Here is an 11,236-nt window from a genome sequence, read left to right as displayed (position 1 = left end):
TTCAGGAAACAACTCCTAAAAACGAATAAACTTAGTTCTGAAAAACATGCGCGTCCAGTAACATCCGAAAACACGTGGCGGGGGCGGGGATATCAGGCGCAACAGCAGGCAAGACTCTAAGTCCCATCATCCCATTCGGCAGCTAAGCCGGACTGTTCAGGGCCAGCCGGCGCACTGGATGCTGGGACTTGAGGTTTTTGCTCCTGCACCTCCCCGAGGGTTTGCGACGTTTAGTGACCATCGCGCCTGCGCCAGCGCCGGCTGAGAGGCTGGGGCCGTGGCGGCTTGTGCCGGGTGATGCTAGGCGGCTCCCTGGGTTCCAGGCTGTTGCGAGGTGTGGGTGGGACTCGAGGGCCGTTCGGGGCGTGGGGTGTCTGTGAAGCTGGCGCAGCCATGGCGGTGGGGGAGAGCATGGCTCAGCGGATGGTCTGGGTAGACCTGGAGGTAAGTCAGGGCGGTGGGGCGTGAGGGGAGGCGAGTGAGGTTTCGCGCGTGGGACAGAGTAGCCGAGCCTGTCCGGGGAGAGTGGCAGTGTCTGGGTCTCAGGTGTGGCAGGTGAGCGCCTCCCGGCTGTTGACGGCGCGGGGCAGGTCGGGGGGAGCAGGAGTCCTGCGGGTGTTGGGGACTGTGCCGGACTGTGGGGTTTCTTTTCCAGAGGGTGGAGTCATCCATATGGCTTGCCCTAGCTCCCAATTCCGCCCAGATGTGGACCTCCCTAACCCTCTGATGGACTCAGGGTCACGGGGGTAGGGGTGCGCACAGCGGCTGTGCTAGACCCTAGTTCCCCAGTCTCCCAGAACCCTAGGTTGTTAGAGCTAGACGGGACCCCGGGGATGACTCAGCCTTACCCCACGTTCCCTAAAGGAGAAAACTGAGGCCCAGAGAGAGGACTCAGCTCATTCAAGGTCGCGCAGTTAGTGAAGGTCGGGGTTGGGACTACAACCCAGTTCTGATCCCTTTAGGTTTTCCATACTCAGCCAAGGACTCCCCTCTCCCTTGAGCCTCAGTTTTCTCATATATGAAATGGGGATCATAACACTAGATTGTGATGAAGATCAAGTGGTGCAATTAACATAAAAACTTTGTAAACTCTGCAGAGATGTAGTGATGTTAGTTATCTAACTCTTCCAAAATTGAACGCTGTCAGCACTCAATTTTGCTTACTTTGCATCGGCCCCAGAGTAGGACTGTGATGCCTGGCATGTAGCAGGCCCTTGGTAAATGTTTATTGAATAAATAACTCATAATGAGTGCCTTGAGGACTTGCTCAAGGAGCATTATTGTCTCTTTTATCCTGGCTGTGGGATATAAATTGAATGTGATTGAGGGATGTCCTGTTAAATAAACTTGGATACAGTAGGCCAGAAAGACAGTTTTGTGTGTGTGATGTATTTTTTATTGCAGATGACAGGATTGGACATTGAGAAGGACCAGATTATTGAGATGGCCTGTCTGATAACTGACTCTGATCTCAACATTTTGGCTGAAGTAGGTTATGCCTTGTAATACAACCATACTGTTTAGAGTGTACTTTGGAAATCTAAAGATTGGTTCACCACCTCCCCATCTCTTTATTTAAAAAATAAGAAAACTGAGGTCCCTGTAGATTAAGGTCCAAAATAATGTTCTAGGTCATGGTGGGCTTGGTACTAGAACCAAAGTAATCCATCTCAGAGCCTAGTATTTTTCTATAGTACTGCCCAAAATTAGGAACTATAAATGCTATCATTTGCTAAGAGCTTACTGTGTGCCAGGCACAGTTCTAAGTGCTTTACATGTATTCACTGTTAATCCTCACAGCACCTATAAGGTAGGTACTGTTATACTCACTATGTATAGAGAGAGGCTTTGGCAGACAGTTGTTGGGTAATTTGCCCAAGGCCACCTGGCTAGTGATTGGGAGAGCCAGGAGTTTGACCCAAGCAGTCTGAGCAAAGTGCTCCCAACCAATAAGACACTCGACTGTGGTCCCACCAGGGTTGGTGACTCATGCCAAAGTTGACTTCTTTATATCATCATCTTAGCTTATATATAGCTTAGCTTATAACTCCATATATCCAGTTTCTACGTTTTCAGCTAGGACCTGTGATTCGTCTAGATCTATATTAAGATTTTAGAATTTCTGTTGATACAGAATCATAAAATATCCTCCTCCTGTTGACATATTGGGCATGATTAAGGTTTTAACATGCTGCTTTTAACTGAAACATTAAGCAAAACAAATAAAACACACCTGTTGCCTTTTGGCCACTCACAAAGCATTTAATAAGCATATGAGAACGTCTGATTGGTAGAGGGTGAAATCCTGGGCCCTGAATAACTCTGTCAGCAGTATTCGGAGGTGGTGAGAAACTCTAGAATAGGAACACAGCAGGGATGTTTTGGGGAAAGACAGTTTTGTTAAAATAAGTTTCCAGAGGGTGGGATTGATGTGCTACTGGCACTGGATAAATTTCACAAGTCTACAGTTAAGACTTCTACTTATTTTCCTGGTTAGGTAAGAGAGGGGAGGAACCATTTTAGATGAATTGTTACTTTCATGGAGTACCAGGCATACATCTTGGAGTACCTCCTGATACATCAGCTGGAGGGGAATCGTGAGACTTTGTATCTCACTGTAGCAACTACCTCTTTTTTTTCCAAAACAAAACAAACAAAATAACTTTTATATAAACCTTGAGTTTTAGGTTTGGTTGTTTTTTCCTGTCACTTGGAATTTCCTAGATATGAATAGTGAAGAGAAGTGTGTTTATTTACCAGCCCTGCTTACCCTTGTCTGAAGAAGAGTTTTTCCCTTAGACTGTTGATACAATGTGAAATACTGACAGTTTAATGGACCAGTTAGTTGATACGTACCCTGGAGGAAATTGGGGTCTGTACTCACACAGCTGCACATGAGGGTGGCATTTGTAAATAGACCCAGTCTAATGAGGATAAGGATTTTTTTTTTAACATCTTTATTGGAGAATAATTGCTTTGCAATGGTGTGTTAGTTTCTGCTTTATAACAAAGTGAATCAGCTATACATATATCCCCATATCTCCTCCCTCTTGCGTCTCCCTCCCACCCTCCCTATCCCACCCCTCTAGATGGTCACAAAGCACCCAGCTGATCTCCCTGTGCTATGCGGCTGCTTCCCACTAGCTATCGATTTTACATTTGGTGGTGTATATATGTCCATGCCACTCTCTCAGTTCATCCCAGCTTACCCTTCCCCCTCCCCATGTCCTCAAGTCCATTCTCTATGTCTGCATCTTTATTCTTTTGAGGATAAGGATGTTTAAAAAGAAAAAATTGCTTAGGGGCAGTTAGCACTGAAGTGTCAGTTCTGTGGAATATATGTTTTATTCTTGTATACGAGTCTGAGGAAAATGTTTTATGCTAGAAGAGCAGACATCCCACCTGGAAATTTTTCTGTGAGTAGCTTAGTGTGCCAAACTGGAATCTAGAGTAAGTTAAATAGCCTTAAGTTGATAGTCGTTGGCTTTTTCCATCATGGTTTGTTAGAATTGTTTTGCAATATGAGGTTTTCGGTTTTTTAAAAAATATGTTATCAAAACAGCAAGGTCCTACTGTATTGCATGGGGAACTATATTCAATATCCTGAGATCAACCAGAATGGGAAAGAATATAAAAAAGAATGTATATGTATGTAAAACTGAATCACTCTGCTGTACAGCAGAAATTAACACAACATTGGAAAACAACTATACTTCAGTAAAAAAAAAAACCAAAACAACATAGGTTATCAGAGCAAATTTTTTCTTCTTCATGGAGATTGCCGTCACCAGTTTTCTTGTTTGGCTAAAACTCCTTGTTGTAGTTGTCAGGCATATTTTAGTCAAATTCTTGCCATTCCTCTCACTAATTGCAAAGTACTTTTACCGCTTTAGTAGTAACCATACCTTGAATTTAGAGAATCTTTTTTCCCCAGAGAGTTCAAAGAACTTTCATATCTGTAATTTCTTTTATCCTGTTAACATCCCCATGAGGGAAGGGGTTGCGGGGGCTGTTATCTCCATGGTACAGAAGGTAAAACTAAGCCAAAGGTGACTTGCTTTAATGCCACAAGTTGAGCTTCTGCTACTGCTGGGATTCTATCTGACTCACAGTTGAATGTTCTATTAAGTGGAGCTGAGAATTCCAGCATCACTTTTTTTTTTAATCTTTCACGTGTCACCAATTACTTTTTGAACTTTTTAATGTGAAAATACTGTTAAAAGTAAACAGTATAGCTTTATGCAAAATATTATGTATAGTAAGTTGTTTTTTTGTGCTGTTCTTCTCCTGTCTCATCCCACTTCCCAACTTTTATGTATTTTCTTAGTATTTTCTATGCATATACAAATGTGGTTTTTTTTTTGCGGTACGCGGGCCCCTCACTGTTGTGGCCTTTCCCGTTGCGGAGCACAGGCTCCGGACGCGCAGGCTCAGCGGCCATGGCTCACGGGCCCAGCCGCTCCGTGGCATGTGGGATCTTCCCGGACTGGGGCACGAACCCGTGTCCCCTGCATCGGCAGGCGGACTCTCAACCACTGCGCCACCAGGGAAGCCCAATGTGTGTTGTTTTTAAAACAAGTATAAGTGAACTCATAAGCATGCATACACTGTTCTGCAATTTGCTTTTTTCACTTGGCAGTATAGACACTTTTCATAGGGGTTGGCAAACCTTTTCTAAAAAACACCAAATATTAAATATTGTAGGCTTAGAGTGCCACGTACCTCTCTGCCCCATATTTGTTTGTTTTACAACCATTTACAAATGTAAAAATCATTCTTAGCTTCCTGGCAATTAAAAGAAAAAAAAAGCCACAGGCTGGGGCTATAGTTTGCTGACCCTTGGTGGATACCTGTGTCCTCTGTTGATGGGCATTTCAGTTTTCGGCTGTGTTATGTATGTGTTTGTTCATTATTTTTTGCTGTCATAAATAGTGCTGGAATGAATGAGGACCACTTTTAGAGTTAACAAAGTCCCTCACCTTTCTTCCCTTTTCTAGTATATATATGTAATTCTTAAAGCAGTGAAACTCAGAAACCAAGCTTATCCCCATTGATTCTGGATGACTAACAGCTTTTCCTATCCACAGGGTCCTAACCTGATTATAAAACAGCCAGATGAGTTACTGGACAGCATGTCAGACTGGTGTAAGGAGCATCATGGGAAGGTAACATTACCATAAAAGGGGTAGAGGAAGATTGCTTGGCAAGCCTGGGAAACTGCTTGCTTGTTCACTTTTCATCTTTGGGACCTCTCGAGACCATCTTCTCCTGAATGTCCTCTTTTTTCCTCTCCTGCATTCAGTCTGTCACGAGCACATTGTGGATTATCGAGTATTGCTCAAGTCAGTCTTTTGGATAAGGTTAGACATCAACTTTCAGAGAAGGGAGAATGCCGCTCTCCTGTTAAGTTGTTTCTTCCCAGAGGTTATAGCCTTGGACTTTGAGCACCATCTTTTCTGACTGTGTGGAAATGCTATTAACAATCAGGAACATAGCTTATTTGACTTGGATTCTTTAAGAAAAAAATCGGTGCCACGATGGCAGTTTCAGTGTGAACTTGAGCTCTGTAAATGGTCCATCTGTGGTTATATTTGCCCATTTTAGAAGTGAAGTTTCATATCTGGATGCCTTTGAAAACTGACTTCATGTGTCTTGGTGGGGCTGGGGATTCTCTCTTGCAGTCTGGTCTAACCAAAGCAGTGAAGGAGAGTACAATGACACTGCAGCAGGCAGAGTATGAATTTCTGTCCTTTGTACGACAGCAGACTCCTCCGGGGCTCTGTCCACTTGCAGGTAAAATCCAGTCCTATGTCTGCCTTGTAGATAGTCTTCCATCGTAGTGGTTCAAGAGACTGCGGTTCCGGAACGATCAGCCAGGATCATCGTGCCTTCCACTTAACCCTGATTGGGATTATCCATCTTACTTTTGTTGCTCAAATTTCCTTGGATAATTTATACATGAATATCGGGGAAAATGCCCCGAAACCTGACATGAGATCTGGGATACCCAGATTAACTCAATAAAAAATTTCCACCTATTTTTATTATGGAAAAATTTCAAATATACAGAAAAGTTGGATCTAGTAGTTGTTCACCTCGTGCCATGTTTATCTGTCTGTTTTTTTGGACATTTGAAAGTAAATTGCAGGCATCATGACACTTCATCCCTAAATAGTTCACCCAGCATTTCCTAAGAATAAGGACATTTTCTTAAGTAACCACAATATCATTGTCACATTTAAGACGATTAAAAACAATTCAGTAACATCATCTGATATCTAGTCCACATCCGAAATGTCTATTTGTTTTTTAACCAGGATTCAGTCAAGACTCACGCATTTCATTTGGTTATTATGTCGCTTTAGTCTCTTAATCTAAAATGCGCACCTATCTTTTTTTCCCCTTGTGACATTGACTTTTTAAAGAAACTAGGCCAGTTCTGCTAGGAGTTTGAAAGGATTGCCATTGTCAAAGGGAGGCTAATGTCCTGTGGTCGTGTGTTTGTATTTGTATATGTAAGCTGGTATAATAACTAACATTTTCCTTAAATAGTCATTAAAAAGTTTTGACTTTAAGTACTATAGCACGTATTGTATAAATTTTCCCCTAGCCAATGCAGCTGGTGTCTGTTTTAAAGTTCTTATCTAAAATTTAGTGTTTTTAATATAAATTACTGTGTGGAAACATGAATGTGGTTATGGTTGATTGAAATTGAAATGTAAATAAATGCTTATCTATTTATGAGTTTATCTACAGTTAAACTTTTAGTGTTAGTGGTGTAGATTTTGTGATACGGGGAGAAAATTTGTGCATGTGGTATTATCTAAAGAAGTTACAGATTTGAGCGTTATTTTAAGTATGTGGAATGATAGATTCATCCTTTTGTCCATAAAGAGGCCATTTACAAATTTATTATGAGTTAAACTGTCTAAATACTCTGAAATCTGCACTTGTAATCTAATCAGATACACTCAAACCTAATTTCGAAGTTTTGAGATGCTTTGAGGAATTGTTTGAATTCTTTAAAACAATCACCTCCAATTAAATACAGTTTATGAATTTTTATGTCCTTTTGTATACTACTAGAAATACACAGATGCGGTATGCTTCGTGTCTTTCTAGGAAATTCAGTTCATGCAGATAAGAAGTTTCTTGACAAATACATGCCCCAGTTCATGAAACATCTTCATTATAGAATAATTGACGTGAGCACTGTTAAAGAGCTGTGCAGGTAAGGGCTATATTTAGGATCCATTCAACTGCCTCATTTAGCATGTCTTCCTTGAGGATTTGTAGAGTAATTGAATAAAGGTGTAGAACTGAGGGGGCCAGGTGGGTGTATAACTTCCTCATCCCATTGTCTCTTGAACTGGTGAGAATTGGGAGAAAGAACATCACAAATCTTCCGTATAAATTTCACTAATCTGGAAAATTTATTGAGCTCCCAGTTTCTGCGCCACGTATTGGCCTATGTGCTGGGAACATACAGATGCAAAGCCCTCAAGTGCTTAGAGTCCAGTGAATTGACAGATGTGTAAAAAACACACCTGAGAAGCGTACTGTGTGATGACGTCTGTTAGGGAAAAGTGCGGGTAGAATATTGCGGGCACGAGTGAAGGAGCAGAGACAGCTGGAGTGAGGGAGATAGGGAGTTAGCAAAAACTTCCCGGAGAAAATAGCTTTCAAGTTGAGATTTAAGGAAGAGTGGCCGTTTTCCAGGTATTTAGGGTGAGGAGTGAGCTTTCCAGAGAATGGGCAGAGGTATGAAGATAGGCGGGAGCCGGAAGGTAAAGGTGATGTGATTAGATCATTCTGATTAGAAGGTGGTAAGAAAAGAGGTGGGAGATGAGCAAGACCCCTGCACCATCTTGGAGAGAGAAGAAGGAGCTATAGGGAAATGGCAGTGGGCGGCAGAGAGCAGAGGCCGAGCATTTGAGAGGGTCAGTAGCACGGCATTGAGCGCTTGAATGGGGGCATGAGGAAAAGGAGGGAGGTATAAAGTGATTCCTCGCCTTTCTAGTTTGGGTTGTTAGGTGGATGATGGAACTGATCAGAGATAAAGGGAAAATAAGAGGAAGAGTAGATTTGGCCGATGGGGGAAGGGAGATGTTGAGGACGATGAGTATGACCGTATGTGTGTGTGGAGGTGGAAGTGTCTGGTGGATTTTAGGTGGAGATGTCCAGTCGGCAGTTGGATATCCATGACACAAGCGCAGGAGAGGGCTGGGCTGGAGTGCGCAGATTTAGTTATCTTATACATTGTTGATGTTGCCCAAAGAGAACCTATAGTATGAAGAGAGGAAAGGGAGGAAGGTGGAGTCCCAGACAGGGAGGTAACTCGATAGTCACAACCCAAATGCCTTTTACAAAGTTATTAAACTACTTGAAGGACGTAATTATTCAGTGTATTTGAGACAGTTTCCTTTGAGAGTTCCATTTTTGCTGTATGTAGACGCTGGTATCCAGAAGAATATGAATTTGCACCAAAGAAGGCTGCTTCTCACAGGTAAGTTTGGGTCCTTCCAAGTGCTTGGCCGTCTGACACGCACATAACTCCCGAATTCCTGACTGCTTGAAATAATGTCTCTATTCCCTTGGGGGAAAAGTAAAGGACAATTACATAAAGATAACCTTCTCTTGCTAAGATTATCAGGAATTCTGGTCAGTGTTCTAACATGCCATTGTGAGATATGTATGGTCTTAATGTCTTTATTGCTGTTTTGAAACTTGTAGATAACTTAGTTTGTAGGTATGTGAAGTGGTCTGATTTTTCTAGTAATGAGCAGTATAATTTTCTTCCCATCAAGCGTATGGATTTGTAGTCATTTAAAATTAGAACACTTTGTGTACAGTTGTGCAACACAGTTAGCCTCACTTAGACACTTTGTAGTTTTTCAGATTGTTTCTTTCTATGTCTGCAACCTTAGGCTGAAGTACACAAGGAATTTAAAGAACTTGTGTATCTAGAGTCCTCTTTCACGTTTTGGTGTTGTAGTCTCTGAGGAAGGACATAAAACCTGGTGGGAGATGTAGCAGCTGGCATTTGTTTCAGCCATGTACCGAGCCCCTACTGTGTACCGTGTACAGTTCTAGCCAAACAGGAAGACCAAGTCCCTGCTCTAAAGAGCCTGGCATTAATGTTTTTCATAGGGCTTTCATGGACGACAGCACAATAACACAGGTCTGGGATACCTCTTGTGAAACAGTTGGGGCTTGATGTGTTTTGGATTTCAGGATTTTTCTGGGTTTAGAAAGGTAGTAATACCCCTAGCAAGGCCTGAGGAAGCACCTCATAATCGAACACTTTGCTGTTTCTACAGTGAAATGTACAGATACTCACACCAAATGGCATAACTAATGACTATAAATAGCCTCACATCAAGATTGGTCGGGTTTTGCCACATAGTGGGCTATAGAAGAACCTTGGGTTTTCACATCTTTTTTTGGATTTCAGTATTGTGGCTAAGATGTGGTGTACCTTGATTTAGCCAGAGGCTGTATTTTTGACAGCTTCAGCTCTCCGCCGGTTATTCGAGACCTGGGAAGAAAGCAAAATTGTTGCCTTAACCACAGAAATAACTGTCTTAAAGCTCTTGCACTAAAGTTTGTGCAGTTTGGTCTCTAGAAGAGGACCTTGACAATCAGAGCAGATTGATTTACTTGCACACTGTTCTAATAATCTTGGTTACCTGATTTCTCAGACTACGACAGATGAGAAACAGCGTGTTGGAGGAGAAGAAAGGCTGTTAGATGGAGGCAGGCTGCCACTGATTATAGCACAAATCACCACGAGAGAGGAGGTAGATCCTCTTTTGTGGTTAGATACTGTCTGATAATTGGTGTTCATTATGATGCTGGAGTCACGAGTTACGTTCGAGTACGTGATTATATTTTGTGCAGGACGTCATTAAGTATTGTGCAGTGTTTCCCAAACTCCATGCCATGAGCAGTTAATATGCGTTCCACACAGGTGGTCGATTAAGTTTTAGAAATACTGTGTATATAGTACAACCTCCTCTGGGGAATTCACAACACATCAGTACATTAAATGCTTTGCAAAAAACTTCAAAAGAAGAAATGTTTAATCTAGGTTTTCCTAAATTGATTTGACCCCGGAATTCTTTTTCTTTTTTTCCCTGTGGAACACCTCACTATCTTATGGAACAGTTTGGTAAACTTTAATCTGTTATAGTTTAGAATTTTTTTTTTTAAATCATATTTTAAAAAACAAAGCACTTAAGTTTGCTATGCTGAAATGTTCCACTTCTTGATGATGTCAGATAGTTGCATTTACAGTAGCTCTTATTGTTCTTAAGTTATTTTTAAAAAGTTACGCTTTGCCAAATGGTGACCATCTCCTCTGGGTTTCGGACGTTTCAACTCTGCGTGGTATGTTTGCTTGTAGGGCACTTGATGACATTAGTGAAAGCATCAGAGAACTTCAGTTTTACCGAAATAACATCTTCAAGAAAAAAACAGATGAGAAGAAGAGGAAAATTATAGAAAATGGGGAAAATGAGAAGACTGTGAGTTGATGCCAGTTCTCATGCTACCACCATGTAGTTCTCTGGAAGGACCTCTGGTGGTTTTTCTTTTTCTTCCCCTGGGCTCACGCTGACTGCTTGGGCAGAGCACCTTCCTTCAGTGCACTTGCATCTCCCGATTATTCAAGCACACAGCACCTGGAAATTATTTTTCTCCTAACATGCTGTTTTCATTTATGACACAGCAGCTCCTTTGTAAGTACCAGATCACATCCATCCCTTGGTACATATCTGTATTTGCTTTTAGACCATTTCTTTTGTTTAAAAAAAAAAAATAAAGCTAGTTCTATTGAAATGCAACCCTTTTTGTACCATCTGTTCTTTAGTAGTTTAATGACTGGAAGATGATTTTTTTTTTTTTCTTTTGTAGGTGGTATGCCTAATGTTTAAATGCTCATAATGCCATTAGGAGTGGGTTACGTTCCTTATGTTAAATAGGAAGTGAACTTATTCTGTTTTGCTTTACAAGTCAAGAATAGAATAACTGGAGATAGGCTCAGAGAAGCAAATTGGGCTCATTGTTAGTTATAGTTACTGAACTATCAGAGCTCTGGAATAGCTACTCTTTGCTATATTCAAGAAATTCAAGTAAGCCACCAGACAGTGATTCTGTAGTAATAACTTAAGGCTTATTGAATAGATATTATCCGCAAGGCAGCCACGGTGCTAGGTTTGTAGAATGTAAATAGTTG

At 41.6% G+C, this 11,236-nt stretch overlaps 1 protein-coding gene across 1 annotated transcript; it reads left to right on the top strand.

The window, feature by feature from the left end:
• Positions 1–297: 297 nt before the first annotated feature.
• Positions 298–10,833, top strand: REXO2 (RNA exonuclease 2; the record flags this gene model as incomplete). Its single annotated transcript, XM_082844609.1, has 7 exons — positions 298–444; positions 1,405–1,488; positions 5,088–5,165; positions 5,682–5,793; positions 7,123–7,231; positions 8,453–8,506; positions 10,406–10,833. 7 exons carry the CDS (start codon positions 298–300, stop codon positions 10,533–10,535), a joined length of 714 nt encoding a protein of 237 aa, XP_082700735.1. The 3' UTR covers positions 10,536–10,833.
• Between the last annotated feature and the right edge of the window lie 403 nt (positions 10,834–11,236).

This window comes from Leucopleurus acutus, assembly GCF_964270905.1.
Source record: "Leucopleurus acutus genome assembly, chromosome: 8".
Lineage (NCBI taxonomy): Eukaryota > Metazoa > Chordata > Mammalia > Artiodactyla > Delphinidae > Leucopleurus > Leucopleurus acutus.
This window is presented reverse-complemented; position numbering and strand designations above follow the sequence as displayed.